Source organism: Hippopotamus amphibius, chromosome 13, assembly GCF_030028045.1.
Source record: "Hippopotamus amphibius kiboko isolate mHipAmp2 chromosome 13, mHipAmp2.hap2, whole genome shotgun sequence".
Classification (NCBI taxonomy): domain Eukaryota; kingdom Metazoa; phylum Chordata; class Mammalia; order Artiodactyla; family Hippopotamidae; genus Hippopotamus; species Hippopotamus amphibius.
The window spans coordinates 93138045-93160838 of NC_080198.1; the positions used below are offsets into that span (position 1 = coordinate 93138045).

General features: G+C 43.1%; 1 protein-coding gene across 1 annotated transcript in view; it reads right to left on the minus strand.

Moving 5' to 3' along the window:
• CLNK (cytokine dependent hematopoietic cell linker) overlaps positions 1 to 22415 on the minus strand; it is a 156149-nt gene extending 133734 nt beyond the window's left edge. Inside the window, exons 1-2 of the mRNA XM_057704653.1 lie at positions 22400 to 22415; positions 14301 to 14388 (exon numbers count right to left, since the gene is read on the minus strand). Of these exons, the coding sequence (XP_057560636.1) occupies positions 14301 to 14388; positions 22400 to 22415 (104 nt within the window). The remainder of the gene's footprint in view (positions 1 to 14300; positions 14389 to 22399) is intronic.
• Positions 22416 to 22794: the final 379 nt, after the last annotated feature.

Genomic DNA, 22794 nt, shown 5'->3' on the forward strand with positions numbered 1-22794 from the left:
ATATCGATAGAATGAGGATGTCTCTGCAGGCAATGGTCTGATTTTTTTTAATCTCCAAGAGGCTTAGATTTTGGACAGACAGCTCCTGCCTCCACGTTTCAGTTTCTCATTCATCCTCTCCTCACCTCTCTTCCTACTTCATTGACCTGCATCAGCCCATTTTCATTTCCTCTGAATTTCTTGAATGGCCTTTAATTTAATCATATACATTCCTTCTTTCCTCTCCCAGCAACTGGAGGGCCAGCTCCTCCCCCTACCTGCTCCCCTTTCCTTTTTTTTAAATTTGATTTTTAAATTTTTATTTATGTAACATTTTCATTACAAAAATAATTCATGGATATTGTAGAAAATTGAGAAAATATCTACGAGGGAAAACAAAAAATTAAAATACGCAGTGGAAATCTTGACATATTTTGGCTTCTAGCACACACACAAATAAATGATGATATTTTGGTAAAAAAGGTGTGTAATTAAACATGCCTCCATGAAGTCATGCTTGATGGCTGCATAACATTTCAGAATATGGCTTTTAGACTGTATTTTAACAGTTTCCCAGATTCATGGTGTGTGCTTTCGTAAGTGCCTTGGTCCTGACACTTATTACGTACGGGTTCTTTGAGCAGGCTCTTTGACCTCTCTGTGCCTCAGTTTCCTCACCTGCACCACAGGGAGAACTTTTTGCCACTTTTCTTCCATAGAACTAGCTCTAGAATCCAGTTTTCATAGTTTCCAGTTTACTTGTGCTGGGTAAACATCACCTAATGTCAGAGGCATGTCTGGGACAGCTGTGGCTTCCTCTTCTGAGGGCTTGAATATTTTTGCTCCCCTCTCAGTTGTTGGCTGGAAGGTTGGCAGCCACAGAGAATGGACTTGTTTTATTAGTGATGCTATGACTTTTTCAGGGGCCAGGATCAGCCCCAGGACTGTGGAGCCGGACTCTGCCCCTGACATTGAAACACAATTACCTCTTTTATGTAGAAGAGGAGGCTTGTCACACATACTTCAAGCCTAGCCTTGCAGCCAAAGGCCTGTTCTGGGCCCTCAGAGCCTGGGAGAAATGAGAATCCTTCTCTGCTAGACTGGTCCTTCCTCTCTTTGCTTGGGCTTTTGGAGGAAAAGTCATCATCCACGTAAAGTTCTGTATAGTTACCTATTTCATACCCTCTACATAGTATGCTAACATATAGTATTATATAGATTCATTTATTCAAACAATATGACCACTTGGGTCCTCGGTTGGAGGCGTAGCGGATGCTACTGGTGCCCAAAGTGGATCCTTTTACTGGACCAGTGCACCCCTCCTCCTGCTGCTGGGGGGTGACAGCTAACAGCTGAGATCTGCACCCTTTTCAGGAGGACTGCCTTTGACCAACAGGAGCCCTGTGGCCTGCTGATGCCTGAGATGTAGGGCTCCCCATTTCCACCTCTATGAGTGTCCTGAGTCACTGACTGACTCAGCTTCCTGTCACTGCCTTGAACCATCTCTGTGACACTCATACTTGGGAGCTTCCTGCAGGCTCAGGGGTCAGGCAGACCTCCCTGTACCACTCCCAGCCCCTCCTGGTTTCCTCCCCCCTGCAGATGCTCCTGCCAGCTGTCTGTCCCTAAATCACTCACATACGAATCCCCGTCGCAGGCCCTGCTCCTGTAGAAACTGATGTTTGGCACAAGGTTTGGCAAACAATGAGGTGGACTTAGGCACCGTCTGTCACTTGGAGAGGAGCCTCTTAGGGGCCTTCCCACACCCACACTTTCTTGTGCCCCTCCAATCTGTTTCCAGAAAGCAGCCTACAGATACTTTAAAACATATCTGTTTATGTCCATCCCACGCCTGAAATGCTCAGTGTCTCTTTGTTCTCAGAGCAGAGACCACGTGGATCACATGCCTTGGCTTTTGTCAGCCTTTGCAGGCCGACCCCAATCTTCCTCCCTAACTCAGGCCATACTGACCTTTCATTTCCTCGAAAAGGCCATTATCCCTTCACATTCAAGGTCTTTCTTCATGTGGTTCTCTCAGATGGGAATTTTATGTATTTGTTTATTTTTCTTCACTCTTTGCTTAGTTTTCCAATTGTCCTTCAGATTTCGACTCAAGGTGACAGTCTAACTCAGATGACATCAATGCCCCCTATCATAAGGCATCCCTGGATTTCATGTAGTTTGGAAATATTTATTTGTGAGCTTATTTACTCTCTTTTTCTCTCTGAATTAATGTTCGTTTTCTAAAAGGCAGGGTTTGTTTGTCCATTGCTCACCAGGATATGACAGCCCCTAGAAAGATGCCCGGAACATTGCAGAATGGAGCAGAGGGACGGAGGGGAAGATGGACTCAGCTCCTAGCTGCTTGGGACAAACTGTATGGTGTTGTCCACTGTCCTTCAGTGAGGACAGCAGTGTCAGCCTCCCTCACAGTCTTGTGCAAAGGGCCTTGCTCAGTAACTAGTGGTTATAACCACTAGTGGTTTAAATAGAGCTAAACTGGCCTTTGCTTTAAGGAAGAGGAATGAGGTGGGCTCACCTTCCCCAAACATACCAACAATTGAAATCCAAGGTACTAGAGTGGTCTCTAGGGAGATGCCCTGACAGTTCACCTGTTCTGGGAACCGGAAGTGAGCTCTGACCCAGGAGGGTGAGGAGAGGATGCCCAGACCTAGAAAAAGCTCTCAAGGCTGCGAGAGAGGATGCCCAGACCTAGAAAACATCAACTCAAGGTGTAGAGTTTCAGCCAACCTCAGGGAATGTGCACATTTACCTGTGAAGAGCTCCCACCTGTAACCCACAAGCCAAGGTCTCACAAATCTAATCAAGTTTCAAGGCATCCTCTTCCCAGTGGTAGCGCACATGGGGGGAAGACAATGCAGTGATGAGCAGGAGAGGTTCCCCTCCATGGCTGCTCATTGTGGGGGGGGGGTCTTTTATAAATAGACATTCACAGTATCTCTTAAGTCTTAAGGAATTAGAGCCTCTGGGAGGGAGGCCCAGCAACCTATTTTTTTCAAAGCTTTGAAAATAGTTATTTCATAAAAATTCTGAAAATTAAAAAAAAAAAGCCCTGCCTATGTCAATTCCAACCTCCCAATTTATCCCTTACCCCCTGCCCCCCGCTGGTAGCCATAAGTTTGTTTTCTACATCTGTGACTCTCTGTTTTGTAAATGAGTTTATTTGTACCATTGTTTTTAGATTCCACATATAAGCGATATCATATAATATTTGACTTTGTCTGACTTAAATGAAGACCTACTGTATAGCACAGGAAACTCTACTCAGTGCTGTGCTCTGCAATGGCCTATATGGGAAAAGAATCTAAAAAAGAGTGGGTATGTGTATATGTATAACTGGTTCACTTTGCTGTACACCTGCAACTAACACAACATTATATATCAACTATACTCCAATAATAATAATAAAAAAAATGCCTGCCTGCTGTTTCTCATGCTGCTAGCCAGCCCCAGTCCACGGATGGTGTCTGAGAACCTCTGAGATCTGCAGGAGTCAGAAATAAAGAAATATGGATGATATTAAGCGATGCACCAGAGAACAGCCTCACTAGGCTCTCACTCCAGGAACTGGGTTATTTTCTTGAAAAATCTTCAGCCTTGTGGCTGCTGATTCAATATCGTACAACTGAGTTGAGCTGGGTTTGTTTTCCATCATTTTGCTCCTGAGCCTGCTGGTGGCTTTTGAACAAGCTGGCCTTGATATAGTACTTGATTGCTGACAACTTATTAAGACACATATTTGCCCCTTCTGGACTCTGCGACCATTCCATGAGATGAGCGGAGAGTGGCTCTCATGACCTTTATTATATGGGTGAGAAAACAAAGACCCCAAGCTCTAGGGACCGGCTCAAGCTCTCGGGGTAGCACATGGCAGAGCTGGGATTCCAACCTGCCTCTTCTCATCCAGTACGTACCCCTCTCTTCTCACTCTGTGCGGAGTCTTGCTCTATGTGTTGTGAATTCAGAAATGATGGAGACACTCTCTCCCCAGATAGACTGTGAAATCTGGGAAGGGAGGAGCTGATAAAATTAATTATAGCAACACAGCCTGAGTGGGAAAGTTTATCTTTCTTTCCTCCTCATTCCTATTTCCTACTCACACAATCTCATAAGCTGGGCTAAGTATCCTTCCTTTTCATTCGTTCATTCACTCATCTATTTTTCCATCCTTTCATTCATTCATAAGTTCATATGCTTCTTTATTAATTACAGCAATAAATCATTATTTAGGGGAGCCTACCACAAGCCAGGCAGGCACTATTGTCCTATATATGCTACAGTGGGCAAACAGTGGGCCCCTTAAAACAGTTCAGCAGAATTGAGGGTGATGTTTACGCCCACACACGTTTATCTCCATCACATTTGCTGAATAAATGGATGGGAAAATGAGTAAGGGCTGTGATGAAGGTATTTACAGAAAGTGTAGAGGAGAAACACAAAAGATGCCCTCTCCCATAGCACATTAATCTTGCCAAATGCCAGAGCCACTTTGGGGAATCAGCGTTTCCTAATCCACTCTCACTTCCCATCAGAGCATAATGAAAGCCTTCTCTTCTGGCCTCCCATTTCCCTTCTGCTCCTGCTGGTGTCTGCTCATCTCTGGGTCAACATGATGAGGTCAGCTCCTGAAGAACTCTAAGGATCTAAGTACCGTCTGAGTGAACCCTGCTTAGAACATATTGACTGAAAGGCATTTCCAAGCTGTCTAAGGTACGCGTTGTCTCTCATAAAGGCTGAGTTCCAGCTGCCTTCTGCAGGAAGTTGTTTAATTGTGCTCTGTTCTAGGATGGGCAGCAGTGGGTAAAGCAGAAGGTTGGAGACCGGAGACAGGTGGGAAAGGATATAGATATTGCCTCTGCCTCAGATGCTCAGGTGAAGAGAAAGGAAATGAAATGGCTGGAGAGGAAAGATCACAATTACAGGGAGTTAGAAAATTTTCAGATTATTGTGTAGTCAGAAAATAAGATGAGCACACTTGGTATATCTATATCTAATCTACCTATACCTATATCTAATATATCACCTAGATATGTAGATCTATATAGTTACATGTATCTATCTATCTATCATCTATCTATCTACCTACCTATCATCTATCTATCAATCATCTATCTATCATCTATCTATCTATCTATCTATCTATCCTCTATCTCTACCTGAAGTTGTCAGGACCTTGGGGTAAGGCAAATAATTTTTTAACATTACATAACAATTTCAACAATCTTTATTTATGCATCTGATAGTAATTTGCTCCAGTCCCATCACCAAGGAACAGGCGATAGACGAGAGGAAGACAAACGGAAAAGTGAAAAGGGAAATTGTAGTGTCTGCTGATTAAAAACTTTCTATCTTTTTTCATTCTAAAAATCACTTGGTGACACGGGAATTATGTCTACATTTTAGAGAAGCTCGAGTCGCAAAAGGATTTTCCCAATTGTCTTTCAGATGTCACACAGCTAATGATAATGGAATAAAAACTCCAATGTGTCTGCTTCCAAGGTCTTTTTATTTGAATCCCTAGCTTCTTCTTCTGAATAGAGGGCTCAATACATGTCACTTGATTCACAGATTGTTTTGCAACATTAAATGGTAGTTGAGAGCATGGACAGCCCTGTGTAGGGTGGCCACATGATGTCTACAATTAAATGCCTGACAGGCATCTAAAAACTAAAACATTCAAAATGCAAATCCTATCATTCAAACCTCCTCAGGCTTTCTTGGTTCTGTAAGTGGCACCTTCTTTCACTTACTTGCGCAACAGAAGAGTCCAGGAATCATCCTTAACCATCTAATAACTCTAGACCAAGCCATCACCATTCTCAGAGAATTTTCCTCCAAGCCACCTCCTGGATCTATCCACTTTTCTCTATCTGACCTCTTCCACACCCACCACTATCTTTGCTGGTCCCCTGGTCCAGGAAGTGTACCCACAGCATCCTTAGCCCTTATCAGAGCTCCGTATAAGGGAATACAGAAGAAGAAAGTGGGGGATTTCTATTCTTTCCTGGCAATCTGCAGAGCATTTCAGACATATCAGGACATACAACTTTCATTGAGCATATATGACCTTCCGCAAGTGTGACTACTTGCGAAACATTTGTTTCTTCCACCATAGTGTAAGGCCGTGAGGCCATGGGTTGGCTGTGTTTGTGTACCATGCATCCTATGTTGGGCCCAGTCCAGCCCAGCATCTGGCAATCATACTCCTCTTCTTTTGATAAATGTTGTTGGTGCACATAGACCACACTTTTCAAACACAACAGATTCACGGTGTGTCCTCCAGGATGTTCCTACTATTCAAAGAGTTGGCACATAAACCATTGGACATTCATCACTTTTATTCACGTCTCACATAAAAAGTCTCCATTTTTATTTCCACCTCTTAATGCTCTCACTCCTTTTGCATTCATCACCTATCATGAACTAAACTTAGACCCAGATAAACAAATACGGCAAGGCTACGCACAACAGAAGCGTTTTAGATCTGGAGCTTTTTTTCACCTACAGAATGAAAGCTCAGGGAAACATTCTTAAGTTGAGGCATGCGCGTTATCTCAGGTTGAGAGCAGCGTCATTTGCGCTGTTAATTGCAATTACCTTCCTCACCATCGTTACTGGTGGCTTGTGGCTTTCTCAGGGGATCTGATGCGAGCTAGCGTTTACTTAGTACTCACTTTGTGCAGGGTGATAGGATCACACTCCATCTACATTCTCTTCTTTAATTCTTATTTCCTACATGGGGAGTTCGATTGTGATCACGGTTTGCAGGTGAGGGAAATGAGACAAGCAATTTGATGGAAACGGTACACCTGACCCAAGAATACCTGACCCTAGAACCAACGCCCTTCCCTCTTGACCATGATGCCCTCTTGAATGTCTGCAAGTTCTCCAAACACCAAGAATTCTGTCATCTTTCTACTCCAAGTTTTATAACTGTTCTACACCATACCGAAGAGTAGGAATGAAACTGGGCTGAAAGACGTACATACAAGAAGCAGATTTAATTGTTACAGCAATTACAACACAAGAAATGCTAGACATCATTATGTGCCGTCAGAATATTCCATTGACTCCCCGGATCAGTCCCGTGAGGCTGGTTGAAATGGGACAAGTTAAACAATGTTGGCTGCTCGGTCACGTAAAGATGATGGCCACGCATCATATTTACATATTCCCATGAATACTTAGGACAACCAGTGAGGTTAGAATTAGAACTTCCATTTTATAGGCAAAGAAAATGAGTTGCAGGGTGGTTAAGTTACCTGCTAAGATCACACAGGTCAAGCTGGGTCCAGACTGGGTCGTACCCTGAGCCCTGTCCTTAATCCTTGTGTGACACCCCCTTCTCAGCCAACACTTGATTCTTGAAGGTCCTAGAGCTTAGAGAGGGGGGGACAGAGCCAGTGGGGATTTCAGGGAAGGTTTCTGAGAAAATAGGAGACCCTGAGGAAAGACTAAGGAGGAAGGATGAATATTTGTCTCGAAACATCTTCCCACTGGAAGTTTGGATATAAAAGAAGACACCTAGGCAGTCACCTTGGGAGGTATCTTACACGTTTTCTCCGGGTCGATAGGCAGACCCAGAGACCCTACTGTTCGCGGGCCAGCTTGCTGTGCACACACAGCTCTTTGTAACCTGGGAATGAAGCTGAAGTTAATTAGTCCTATTTACTGCATTTGCCTGTCATTTCCCCTGCAACTCAAGCTTCAAGCTTTCCCCCTCTCTGCATTTGATCTAAGGGAAGAGAAAATAATGCTACAGCCCTGCCTACTGGGCTTATGCTGCTCTCCGCAAACTGGGTGTTTGGTGCACTAATTGCTTTCAGTCGTTCAGTTGTCCCGCTGCTTCTCAGAGGCACCTCTATACTTCCAGCATTCCCAGTTGAACTCTGGTTTTTTGAAATCCCTGTCACTGCTCAGCATCCTCAAGCTCTTTAGCTTCCTTCCTGGGCAGAGCTCGGGAGACCAATCTAACTTTTCCCTTCAAGTCCATTCAGATTAGTGAAAGTCATCAGAGACGAGCATGGACCAGAGGATATAATTGCTGGAAGGAACTTTGGTAAAACGTGAGGTTGGACTGGGTCTTCTTCAGGAAGGGGTTATTATTCTCAACTTAAAGATGAAGAAACTGAACATCTAATAGGTTAAATACCTTCTCCAAGTCACATGGCTAGATGGTGGCAGGATTAGAACTCAGGGGAATACTTGTCTCCAAAGCCCATGTTTTTTCTTCTAGATGAGGCTGCTCAGAACAGTACCAGGCATTGTGAAAGATACAGCTAGAAAGATGTCAAGGATACACGAGACATCATGCCCTGTCCACAAAGTGGGAAAGAGAGGAGTGCAAACCAATAACTCCTACACTGGAACAAACGCCATCGTCATGGTCTATAGCATATGATCCACGAGAACACAGAGCTGGAAGGGAATAATTCTCCTCCAGGACACATGGGGAGGCTTCTCAAACAGCGACATGGGTTGAATTGTGTTCTCCAAAAATATATGTTGAAGGTCTACCCCCTGGTACCTGGGAATGTGACCTTATTTGGAAATAGTGCCTTTGCAGATGTAATTAAGATATAAGTTGAGTTCATACCTGAGTAAGGTGGCCTCTTAATCTAATATGACTCGTGTTCTTATAAGAAGAGAAAAAAAGAGAATCAGACACACAGAGAGGAAAACACCATGTGAAGTCATAGACACACAGAGGGAAGATGGCCATATAAGGATGGAGGCAGAGATTGGACTGATGCCATCTACAAGTGAAGAAATGCCAAGAATCACCAACAACCATCAGAATCTAGGAGAGAGTGCCTCGTCCTGCAGACAAACTTGATTTCAGAATTCTGATCTCCAGAGCTGTTTGAGAATAAATTTCTGTTGCTTTAAGCTATCTAAACTTGTAGCAATTTGTTATAGCAGCTCTAGGAAACTGCTACAAGCAGATAACAGCTAGGTGGACCTTGGGACCTGAGTGGTGCTGGGCAGAGGGGTGGAGAGGAGGTTATGGCAGGAGGGGATAACAGCATGCCGAGGCATGGGGACAACGTCTGTAACATGCATTGGGAGTTTGTCTGGAGCTGGGGCATACAGGCAGGAGGCTGAAGGCCATGAGGTTTGGGACTGAATTTTTAAGGGTGAGGTTTAGCAGGTAACTCAGTTCCTAGGCAGGGCCAGGCAACTAGTTCTGGTCAATGGAGTGTGAGCAGGAGGGAAGTGTGTCATCACTGCCCAGCTCTCTCTCTCTCCCAGCCTCGGATACCTGCTTCAGATGGTGAAGCTGCAAGATGCGAAGCTGCATCCCTGCACCACTGCTTGGAAGGGATCTGCCCTGGGAACTGCCAGACTCACCACATGCTTTGTATGAACAAAATGGTAAACTTTTCCATGGTAAGCAACTGATCTTTCTGGGGTTTGTTTGCTACTGTAACAAACTAGCGAATGCATATTTCAGATGTTTGGAGGCAAAACATCACCATCACACACATGTCCTAATCTCCAAATGCCCCCGGAACACGTTGGTCATTCCTCTTTTACTGCCCACTCCTACCCACAGTCCCTCAAACATGTTAAGGACTCATCAAATTAACCAGAGGATTAAAGCTGGAATGAACTCAGGGTTATCTAGCTGAATTTCTTCATCTCAGCTCCCACTGCAAGCCCAAAGCAGGTCGAATCAGGGTCCTGTTCTCCTGAATTGGGCACTTGGGTGTGCTCTGTTCTCTGCAGCACAGCCCATTGTCCAGCCTATGTTTTACCCAATAGACGTGCCTGTGAGACCACCCATTGCACAAAGACTTTCCCTTACCATATCGACAGCTGCTTTGATCTTGCAAGGGTTTGTAACCGCTACAGGAAACCTTTTACTATCAAATGTGGCTTATCTGTAAGTGACCATGTGATAAATTGCATAAAGCCAGATGCTTTTGAGAGTGAAAGAGGACGCTATGCATAATCACTCTGGGAAAATATTGTGGACTTGGAGTATCTTGGGAAAATCGGGATACACGTTCACCATGCTTAGGTGTGGTTTTGGTGAAAAGCAGGTAAAGGGATGAAATGGATTTGCCCAGGATTGAGTAGTCTGGAACTAGTGTGCATGACTGAACTTTATTAATTATAGACTCTGTTAACTTGAACAAGTTTCCAGTGGCTTGTCTTTAAATTGGGAAGAATGATTAGTTTTCCCAACATTTGTGAAAATGTATGTGAAAGAGGTGTGTTAATTCTAAAAAGCTATAATGTTTTAATTTAGTATTATCATCCTTGCTGTTAATATTTGTGTAATGATTGTTTTTCCTTGGTGAATTAAAGCTGAGGTTCTTCACCTGTGCTGCTTTCTAGAATCATCTGGGAAGACTGATCAAATAAATCCTGTGTAGTCTCAGCCCTCCGTACCTGCGGGTTTTGCATCCACAGATCCAACCGAACAGGGATTAAAAAGATGTGGAAAAAAATTACAGAAATTTCCAAAAAGAAAAACTTGAATTTGCTGTGCACCAGCAACTACTTACACAGCATTTACACTGTATTTACAACTACTTAGGTAGTATTTACATTCTGTTAGGTATTATAGATGATCTAAGGTGATTTAAAATATACGAGAGGATATGCATAGGTTATATGCAAATAGTACATCATTTTATACAAGGGACCTGAACATCCATGGGTTTAGTATCTGCAGGGGTCCTGAAACCAATGCCTGGTGGATACCAAAGGATGACTGTGTATGTTTGCTTGGACTGGTCTTCTTCTGTACATCTATGCCCATATTTTCCCCTTTTTTAAGGGATGCCAGCTATATTGGGTTAGGACCCACTCTAATGACTCATTTTACCTTAATTACCTCTTTAAAAAGCTTATCTCCAAATACAGTGACATTCTGAGGTGCCGTGGGTTAGGACTTCAGCATGTGAACTTGGCAGGTGTAGGGGACACACTTCATCCCAAAACAGATGCCTTCTCCAACAGAAGTGTTGGCACATACCAAGGTCAAAACCCGTCATGGAAGGCATTTTAAGAATCCTCTTGATCCGGTGAGTTAGAGACATTTCTGGCTAATATGAAGCATAGTCTAACATCAAATTTTAAGCTCTTTCTTGCTCTGCTGAGTGAGGCTGTGTGAAACTGATTGAATGACTCCGAGCCTTTTCCCTGGCCAGCCCTTTTCTGTTGGTGATGGGAAACAGTTTAGACAGAATGCCTTAGCACTGACACAATGAATAATACTTTGTCAGTGGCTTTGGCTCTTTGTGCAAAACACTTCCTGTGCTCAGGCTGTGCCTAACTGGCCTTAGGGCTTGCGTGTGCCTGCTGGGCTGGCTGGGTGGGGGCTCTTTATAGCCCCCAAGCTTAGGAGCCTGCTGATGGCATGAGATGCCCATGTGAGATTTTAGCAGGATCTCCTTTGAGACTCAATTTCCTTATTAATGAAATGCATCATCTCTGCATCGTATATCACAAAATTGTCATGGAGAACAAATGAGGCCATGGATTTGTAGCTTCTAGATCTGTACCTGCTCATGTGGTTACTTAAATTAAAATTAATTAAAAAATTAGTTTCTTAATTGCACTAGTCACATTTTAAGTTTTCAGTATCCAAGTGTAGCAAATGGCTACCCTATTGGAGTGCCCAGATTTAGAACATTTCCTATCATTGCAGAAAGTTCTACTGGAAAGTTCTAGGAGCTTTACATAGCTTTTCTTATGAAGGACATTATTTCCACTCCCCGGGTGAAGCATCTGAGGTACAGTGACGTTAAGCTCTGCTTCCACATCACATACAAAGTAGAATGACTGAGACTCAATTCCAGAACTGCCCAATATCTAGAGCCGGGAGTTCTGTTTCACTACACCACACCACCTTCTATTTTTAGCTTAAAAAATTATTTTTCTTCAGTCATTAGAGTCAACAACACTATAGTCTAACTTGAAAGGCAATAAGTAAGCTTTTGATTTCTGGAATCTTCTGCCAAGGAGGTTATCCAGGGCATTGCTGTATTGTGCAGGTGTTGGACTGCAACTTTTGGAAGAGGTCTTTTTTTTGTAAAATTAATTAATTAATTAATTTTTTTTTTATTGCTTGTATTGGGTCTTCATTGCTGTGCATGGGCTTTCTCTAGTTGCAGAGTGTGGGGGCTACTCTTTTGTTGTGGTGCACAGGCTTCTCATTGCGGTGGCTTCTCTTATTGCAGAGCATGGGCTCTAGGCATTCAGGCTTCAGCAGTTGTTGCACTCAGGCTCAGTAGTTGTGGCTCGTGGGCTCTAGAGCACAGGCTTAGTTAGTTGTGGCACACAGGCTTAGTTGCTCCGAGGCGTGTGGGATCTTCCCAGACCAGGGATTGAACCTGTGTCCCCTGCATTGGCAGGCGGATTCTTAACTACTGCGCCACCAAAGAAGCCCTGGAAGGGGTCTTAAATGTCCCTCTCTCTGACTCTCTGTCTCTGTCCTTATGTCTCTCATTCTTTGTCTCTCTTCGCAACACACATCCCCACACCCCTTGCGTATCATAATTCTTCCTCTAAGAAGTTAGCAGTGCTAACTGCTATGCAACCTTAAACAAGCTGCATAAACAGTGTTCACTGCCACTCCCTAAATAAAATAGGGGCCCTATGGCTGGGTCATCAGCTCTTATCAGGAGACTTAAGATGCAGACTACATAGCTGTACAAAGATGACCTGTTACTATTGTTCTTATTCTTCCATCCTCATGCTTCTGCCTTCTCCCCAGTGCTGCAGGCGTCTGCTTCCCCACCCGAGAGCTGTCCTTGTAGCAAGAACTATAAACAGCAACGTGAAACCTACTTACAGGCAGATGAAAGGCAGATGCTTGAAGCCAGCAGGCAGTGCTCGCCTGGGAGCCTGTGCTTCAAGCTTCAGAGGCAGACCTTTGCTACAGCTGGAAGTGAAGCCACAGCCATGAGGGGCTCATGGCAGCTGCCTCTGGAAGCTTGCCCACCCCCCAGGCTCTGAGCATGGTGGGGCTATTTTTCATGTGAAAAAAAATTCAAGGATTAGATCAGAATTATGATTTTCGCCTCTTAAAGCTATAAAGGAATACGATTGTGCTTTGCAGCCTGATTTGTACCCCTAAGTAGAGAGGAAATGGCCTCCTGGGGACAGCAGGGGTGTGTGTGGCAGGGCTCACTGAGTGGAATGGGGTTTCACAGGCCCCCGGCGTGGAGGGCTGGCATGAGGGGGATGCTTCATTCTGCTCCAAGTTCTGCTGCTTGGAGCAGAAGACTCAGGGGAGACAGAAACAGCCAAATGGTTCCCATAACCTGGGTCACTGATTCAATCCAGGTCTGCACCAAGGGCTCAGCATCACTTCAGCAGAAAACAAGAGTTTACATGGAGCGAAGGGTCAGTGGCAGATACTGTGCTCACTCGGTGCGATCCCCCATTGCACTGGGGATAGAGTCCACACCACGCCAAGCGTCTCTGTAACGGGCAGTGTGACGTGCCGCCGAAATCATCGCATGAGACTGAAGCAGTCCCCACCCCCAGCTGCTTGGTATGACACCTGTCAGACCTCTTCATCTGAGGGAATGAACGCGTGAGTGAAGGAATGAAAGACAAAATTGCATCCTTCCATTACAGCATCCATTCATTTGGCATTCTCAAGAATACAACTATAGTCACGAATACGTGAAAAACATTTTTTAAGAGTCAATTTTGGGGTTTTCCCTGGTGGTCCAGTGGTTAAGGCTCTATGCTTCCACTGCAGGGAGCAGGGGTTCCATCCCTGGTTGGGGAACTAAGATTCTGCATGCCGCGCGGTACAGCCAAAAACTAAATACATAAATAAAGATCACCTTAAAAAAAAAGAGTTAATTTTAGGGAAAAAAGGCCAAGTATACATAGGAGTAAAAATAAACAGATCTGACATATGCATAGCTCTTTGCATTTTCAGCTTACAGTACCATACGCATTCAGACTTCATGTTCAGTGCCTCCTGCCACGTATACATGACACCTGTCCCCGAGTTTCCCTGGGATGTGCAGAGATGGCCAAGACATTGCACTTGCCTTCAGGGAGCTTCTGATTGAGATGCAGAGGCAAAATAAATAAATGCAAAGTCAGGGCGAACAGGTACAGAGAAGATGTCCTGTGAGGTCTGAAGGAATAAGGGACACATTTTTGCCAGACAGTCATTTGATTTACATCATAAAGGTGGACCCATTGGGAAGAGGAAGTCATTCCAGGCAGAGTGTACTACTGGGACAGAGGCAGGGAAGCAAGAATGAGGAAGGAGAAGACAGGCAGGATGGATATTAGAATGAAAAACCAGATCATCTGACTTTACTAGTGTGAGTCCTGGTACTGCCACCAATGGGACCTGTATGAATTTGGGTGAGACATGGAATCCTGGAGCTTCAGTATCCCCATCTGTTCAACAGAAAGGGAAAATATAAATGAAACAAAGTAAAAGCCACAACCTATCTCACTGGGTTGCCCTGTCATTTAATAACTGAATGGCTCTGGGAAAACCACCTAAATTTTAAACCAATAGTTGCCTTAACCCTAAAATGGGAATAATTATATGTGCCTTGATATTCTTATAGGGCTCCTGTGAAGACTAAGTGAAACAGTGGACATTGAAGGACATTTGAAATGTTAAGTGCTGCAAAGCTGTAAGTCACACTTAAAAAATTATTTTAGTACGTATCTGGCACATTCACATTGAGGGATGGCTAACGGATCTACCAAGCTACATGCCTACACACAGGAAGACAGACAGACAGACAGACAGACATGATATTTAAAATCTGCTGGTCCAACTTTAGGAGGTAAATTTTCAGGATCTTGGCTATTTCTTTGTTGATTGTATTTCTAACATGTCACCTGCATAAGAATGGCTCTTCCTGAAAGAGGTAAATACCTCTTCATAGTTTCTCCTTCCTGGGATGGGTGCCAAGGGAGAAACTCATATGACGTCAGTCATGAGATTCCGCCCTTAGGTTCCCTTCATCCTTCACTCAATTGCTCTGGCAATAACTCCATCAACAAGCGTCTGTTGAAAATAACATATAATGTCACTTATATGTAGAATCTAAAGTATGACACAAATGAACTTATATACAAAGCAGAAACAGACTTACAGATATAGAGAATAGACTTGTGGTTGCCAAGGTGGGGAGGTGGGAGAGGGATAGATTGGGAGTTTGGGATTAGCAGATGCAAACTAGTATACATATGAGGGTGAGTCAAAAATTATCTGCACTCTGGCTGTAGAATTTATTTTAACTAACTTTCAGGAAAGACAAATACATCATTTTTTGACATAATCTCCTTGTTTTTCAATACACTTTGTCCATCTGTCAACAACAAACGTTCATATTCCCTCATTAAAAGTTTTAGGCTGAGCTGTGAGCCACGAATGCACCACTGTCTTCACTTCTTCATCAGAAGTGAATCATCATCCTCATAGGGCTGCTTTCAGGTGACCAAACAGGTGAAAGTCCGATGGAGCAAGATCAGGACTATAGGGAGGATGCTTTAACTCCTCAAAACGAAGTTTTTGCAGTATTGACAGGGTGGGCAGAAGTGTGTAGACGTGCACACCCTAAGACCACAAAAAACAAATCACTGCACGCTGCTCTTCTTTCGTGCAAATCACAAGTGGGGCATCCATTTTTGCTTGAACCGTAGTTACAAATGAACTGATGTAACACGTTCATACCTGCACAGCAGTGACTGGGGAGACAGTAGCCTTGAATGGAAAGCGCTCATAAGACAGTGCGGCCAACAGAAGTTTTAATATAACCGGAGTACAGATAATTTTTGACTCACCCTCATAGAATGGATAAACAACAAGGTCCTACTGTATAGCACAGGGAACAACATTCAATATCCTGTGATAAACCATAATGGAAAATAATATGAAAAAGAATGTATATAACATATAACTGAGTCACTTTGCTGTACAGCAGAAATTAACACAGCATTGTAAATCAACTATACTTCAGTAAAATAAATCCAGAAACATTTCTGTTTAAAGACTCTTCTGTGCCAGGGTCTGTGCTGCTCAGTGAGGATATAGTAGTGACCCAGAGAGACGTCATCCTCATCCTGATGGCGTCTGCTGTCCAGAAGCAATAAAATAGCCTTTTGCAGTTTCCCACTGATGATTGATTTCCTTTCTCTTACCTATTGCTACCATTTCAGAATTTCCTGCTGCCACCAGGATAGATGCTGATGTAACAAAAGATAACACACTAGGAAAAGACACACTGCCGTGGGCAGGCATATGATGGCAGAGGATAGTCATAGGGTGCGGGTGGGGGTGTGTGGCTACACAAGTATTCCTACAACCTCAAAATTCCTCCACTTTCTAATGTGTCCCCAAAGAGCTTTCGAAATTAGGTCACAACATCCCATAGTAACAACACAATTATAAAGTCTCAGTGTCCCAAAGGAATGTCCAAATGTCCCAGAGGGAAATTCCACCGTCTCCGGGCATCACCCACACTGAGTATCTTGTGGTTCCTCAGTTCTTTGACACTTGTGTTTATCACCGGAGTTCCCTAGATCATCATACACAGAAATCCCTCTTTTTCTGTTGTCATCGTTAATGACAACCTCAAGCTCAATGCAGCTTTAGGGTTTAGGGTTTGCATTTAATCCTAAAAGGTTCATCTCCTTTTATGTCTGTTTACACTATATTCCTATCTACTAAGTGGGGAGGGGGCTTCGTTATGTAGCACTTCATTGTTCATAAGTCAAAACCTGTTCTGTTTCTGGGATGTTCTTTTTGCGCATTAAAAAACTTCAAAATAAAAAAAAGTGGCTACAAACGGCAGGCCTGAAACTGGGCTTGTGCACTGAGGAAACAGGCCTTTTGAGTTACTGCCAAGGCATTTTACAATATGACAACCTGATCCCACCCAGAGTCTGGACATTCCAGATAAGGACCTGAGCTGATTCCTGCTACAAGTTCCTGCTTTGCTTTGCCCAGGGCGCCTTCTAAAATAACCACTTAAAGTTGAATCTGTGACACGTTAGTAACCTCTGCCCCAATCATCTTGTAAGTAATAGGTACTTGCTACCCTGCTCTCCATCTCTTGCTCTCTGGTGACCTGGGACAGAGGACTACCCTCCTCCCATTCATTGCACGCCTATTCTGGGATCTCTAAGTAATAAATCTGGTGACTCTACTTCCTTTGTATGGATGTATTGAAACTGTGCCTCCCATCAAAATCGCCCCAGAGTTTTCGCTTTCCCAGGGTGGGAGCTCGGATGCCAGGTGAGTCCCCTGCTGACCCCAAGTAGGTGGCTGGTGCCTCCTCGTTTTTCAGCAGGTCATCATCTACATATTCTTAATTTAACACACCAGCTTCACATTTTCCTAACACAGGAAGAAGGGACTGGAGAAGGTCAACATATTCTGCATAATATAAAAAAGAATTTGGACAACATGAGAACAAGAGGATGAGGAGACACAGAGGAGGGCAGAGGGAGGAGTCCGCAGGAGGTTAGGAAGCTGAGTACTATGAGGACTGGGGCAGCTGGGAAAGGTGCCGCTAAGGAATGAACGTCTATTATGAGACTTAACTTGTGTGTGGTGTAGAGTATGATGTTTCCATTCTCCTTTACTCCTAAATCTTCAGCTACAAGCTTTGCTTTACTCACCAGGCTTGTCTTGGTCGTTGCTATGGTGAGAAGTGGGGACAAAAGAGCATCTGGGAGTCTCAGGATGACAACTGCTCACATTTACTATGTGTCCTCGTTATAGCTTAATACTGTGCTTTCCAGGTGACTGGCCTTCTTCTATTACATTCCATGTGTTAACTCAGTTAAACCTCACAACTCAATGATAGATGCTGTTATTCTGTCCACTTTACAGATGAGGGCACCGAGGCACAGAGAGGTTTCATCCCTGCTCGTAGGAGGCAGAGCCCAGGTTTGGGTCTACTCCCCACAGGCCAGAATATAGTAGAGTCTCAGGATGGAGACCAGGGGGAGGCAGTTGAGGCATTCATCTTGGGAACAAAATGTAAGGGGGCACCAAAAGACTCAATACTCAAGGTGAGCATAGTTTGAATGCAATTTTTTTAAAAAAAAATTAATGCAAATATCCATCATGAAAAATATCAAATATCACAATAAAGCAGGATCAATATTTCTGATTTTTCTTTTCCCACTGGCTCCAGTGTGGCTCAGCACGATTCTACGTGGAGTCAGATTTTCCTGCTGCTTCTTAATTCTTGTTCTCCATTCTAAACCAGAGCGGGTTCCATGCGGATCCTTATGCTGTGATTTGTAAATTTCTCAGTCAGGGCTTTCAGCTTCTACAAAGCATGGAAACGTGTTCATGCCAGTCCTTGTTAGATCACAAGGGTGAGAAGATGCCAGTCGATAGCTGGGTACCTGTCATGTGTCTTCCTGCATTTGCATATACTGTTCGCTCTGGCTGTGATTCCCTAATTGACTCTTTTAAAAAAAATTTTTTTTTGGTTGTGACAAGCAGGGCATCTACACTCAACACATTTTTAAGTGCACGGTACAGTATTAACTATAAGTACCATGTTGGACAGAAAATTTCTAGAATTTATTCATCTTGCTTAATTGAAATTTTATGCCCATTGGTTAATAACTCCTCATTTTCTCCTCTCCCCAGCCCCTGGCAACCACCATTCTACTCTTTGATTCTATGAATCTGACTATTTTAGATACTTTAAGCAGAATCATGCAGTATGTCTTTCTGTGACTGGCTTATTTCACTTAGCGCAATGTCCTCCAGGTTCATTCATGTTGGTGCATAATGCAAAATTATTGGTTTTTTAGGCTGAATAATATTATGTTGTATGTAAATATCACGTTTTCTTTATCCATTCATCCATCAATGGACATTTAGGTGGTTTCCACATCTTGCCTATTGTGAATAGTGCTGCAAGATCTTGGGTCATGAAAAGGAGTAAGGTGACTAGTAAAAAAAAAAATTTCTCCAGAGACCTTCCCTGATGCCCCCCATCTCTGGGCTCCTGCTCCAGCCTCAGGTAGGTGGTCCTCTCCTAGATGCCAAGCATCCTGTACTGTTCTCTGTCATAGCATCTTGCCTCTAACAGCTAATGATGGGGTGTGAGGACACACCTGAAGGGATGATTGACAATGTGTTCGTGTCACTGTGCTACTGTCGAGTTGGTGTCCTAGCTATAATAGAGCATTCACCAGATGCCTGAAAAATGAGTAAATGTGCTTCAAGGAAACTTTAAACTGTATGATTCTAAGGTTCTATATGTCTCTTGAAATACCAATTCCTCTGCTTTTGAGGGTAAGACCCTTATAAATCAGCATGGTTAAATAGAAGTAACACAGTGTCTTAATCAGATAGACCTGAGTTTACATCCTTAACTGTCTAGTCTACCTTTAGAGACAGTAATATACATAAACCTGATTTAATCCTTTGGATGATCCTATGACATGATGTTTGTATCAGGTATATACTGGGTAATTTAGAAGTAGGACGCATGTATACACACATACACACATACCAACACACACATATTACAGTTGTATGTATAGATAGCCATTTCAAAATTTTCAAATTCCATTTGCAGTTCTGTTAACGTTAACGCTTCTTTTAAACAAAACACAACCAAAAGTGAATCAGAGGCTGAACTTTGCAAGGTTAAGATTTATTTTTAAACCCAGAGAGCTTTGGAAGAAGAAACAGTCTATGTCACTTCTGTGTCAGCTCTGGAAATAGACCTGAGACTTGAGGTGCAAAGTGAAATGGTCCAATGATGGGTTTCGAGGACATGTTAGCAGCTTTGGAGCAGATGAGGCCAAGCAAATCTATTTTGTCAGGACAAAATTTCTCACTGCCAGTGAACCTGGCCCGTGGAAGACAGAGTGGAGGAGCCAGAAGTCGGCCACCAAGCTGTGTGCTTCTTGGCCGAGAGCGGGGCTTCCCAGCCACACTACTTTGATGAAAGTCCTGCCTCCTCTGAGCCATGTTAATGTGATGGAGGCAGGCTGTCTCCTCTTACCTGCTTCTTTCTTTTTCTTCCACCTAAAATGTTGAGTGATTTCACTGGCAAAGGAAACTATCTATGGCTCATAGGAACTCAAGCAGCCAGCATTCAAACCATTATTGCTAACTATTGTCCACTGGAACCAACCTTGTGCAGATGTTTCTATAGGAACTGGGTTGATACCAGCATTGTTTTCAAGGCTATGGATTTGGGGATATGAAAAGAAATATTGCTGAACGAAGATTTTTGTTGCCAAGACGTCACTGAAGAAAATATTCTCAAGACAGCCTTTCTGAACATTCCTCTTTTCCTCAGGTAGATTTTTCTAGTCTTTTTGTTGCCACCACTGAACATTGTACACACTTTGATCCCAGCATTCCCTGGGTGGTGTTGCCATTTCTGTGCCTCCCAGGCCTTTCTTGGCCAAGGGGTTGGGTCTCACCTCATTAGCACCTACTGGGTTGGGTCCAGGTTCTGTGTGATGAACAGGAGACATGGCTTGTTTTGGACTGGTCTTGAGTTTACCTCCAAAAAGTTGCTGCCCACCAAGAAATCATTCCTTTTCTCAACTGTTTCCCTCTGTAACTCTTTGGTGAAAAGTGGGGACTTAGCCACTGCAGTTATAATCTCAGGTTTGTTGGGGAAACTTCAAAGTCTTTCACTCCTTTCCCTTATCTGATTATTTTATATGAGGCTTCTGAGCTGCTGGATTATGAATTTGAATGTTTTTAGGGATGGGAAATAACTAGACATCGGTCCTCTTTGGATCTTTGTTATCACCAGAAGATAATTTTTTCTCTCTGTTATCATTAACTCTAATGAAGAAGAAGAAGAAGACAGAGCCCTTTGGAAGCTGTAAGGGCACTTAGTTTATGGACATACTACTGAGCTCTCTGGTGGGACTTGTAGGAAAATGCCATATTAAATCCACCTACAATGCAGAGCTGGGCCTCTCATTAACAGTACAGGGAGGGACGTGCTCTATATCAAGCACCTACTGTGTCCTAGGTGAGGCCTTCCCTGTCTATCCCAGTAATTCTGACAGACAGTTATTATAATTTCCATTGCACAGAGGTGGAGGTTACCAGCAAAAAGTTCTTCATTTATGCATTCACTTGACCCATACAAGACACTCTTCTAGGTGATGGTGATGTAAGAATGATGAACACACTGTTTACAACAGCCAAGACATGGAAACAGCCTAAGTGTCCACTGAAAGAGGAATGGATAAAGAAGATGTGGTACATGTATACAATGGAATATTCCTCAGCCATAAGAAAGAATGAGAAAAAATGTCACTTGCAGCAATATGGATGGACCTAGGGATTATCATACTATGTGAAGTAAGCCAGACAGAGAAAGACAAATATCATATGATATCACTTATATGTGGAATCTAAAAAAATGATACAAATGAATTTATTTATAAAACAGAAACAGACTCACAGACTTCAAAAACAAAGGGGAAACGTGGGGTGGAGGGATAAATTAAGAGTTTGGGATTAACATATACACACTACTATATGTAAGATAGGTAATCAACAAGGACATACTGTATAGCACCAGGAACTCAATATTCTGTAATAATCTATATAGGAAAAGAATCTGAAAAAGAATAGATACATGTATACGTGTAACTGCATCACTTTGCTGTACACCTGAAATTAACACAATATTGTAAATCAACTGTACGTCAATATAAAATAAAACAAATAAAAAACGATGAACACAGACATGTTAGCTGTCCTAGAGCCCATGGATGCTCTAGCTCTGATCCTCAAAAGGCCAGTATGGGTCAGATTCTAAAAAGAAATCTAGGCTTCTGGATTCCAAGTCAGTACCCATTTCATTACATCCAATTGTGCTGAATCTACTTGTTCTGCTGTGACTTCTCTCTGGACACTAGATCCTGGCAGCTCACCTTCTGCATTGATCAGACACCGGGAAAAACATTCTCATGTTTCATCTCACTTGCATCCTGGTGTTACAGGACAGGATCTTCATCTTGTTCCTAATCTTCTCAGTAATGCATCTCATTGTACAAATTACCATGTAGTGAGTCGTCACATCCTTCTGGTCCCATTGAACTGATTAAAACATTCCCCATATATTACCTCAAGTGACATCACAGGGCTGAAATCTTGTGAGACATCTCTGCTTTATAGATGAGGTAACAGGGCAATTTTTCTTAGTCTCCAATGTCACTAAATGCTGGAGGTGTTACTGTCTTATGACTCCAAGTTCAAAGAACCAACAATTAAGAAGCATTTGATGCTTATACTTCCCATGTGTTTTACATACATTATATCCTGTAACCCTTATCTACCAAGTGATGGAGGAAAGATTGGCACTGTGGTCTGTTTGTTTTCAAGGCTTAATCTCTTTTCACATAATCTCTTTTTACAGAAGCCACAACCATTTACCTTCATGATCAAACATGTTGCCAATTCAAGTATCCGCCATATAAAAGATGGTGGAGAAAAATTGATGCTACTATATTCCTTCTTAGATAAGGAAGTCCAAGAGTCATAGAATAAAGCTCTTGCCTGGGTTCAAAGAGCTTGTGAGTGTCAGAGAGAGGATGAGGCTTAGGCTTTCTGGTTCTGCGTCAATGGCTGCCCTGTTGTTCTAGTCTTCTAGACCTTAGTGCCCAAAGCGTGGGAAAACAAAGCAGCTCAGTTTTACTTGCTCATAATCTATTTACTAACCCAGCTAATGCCCTTACTTTCATCCCTCAAGCAAGGGAGGTCTGGTTTTCCTCGGAGGACAAAACCAGTGGTCTTCATTGGCTTAGAAGGAAGCATGTATTTCAGACCTC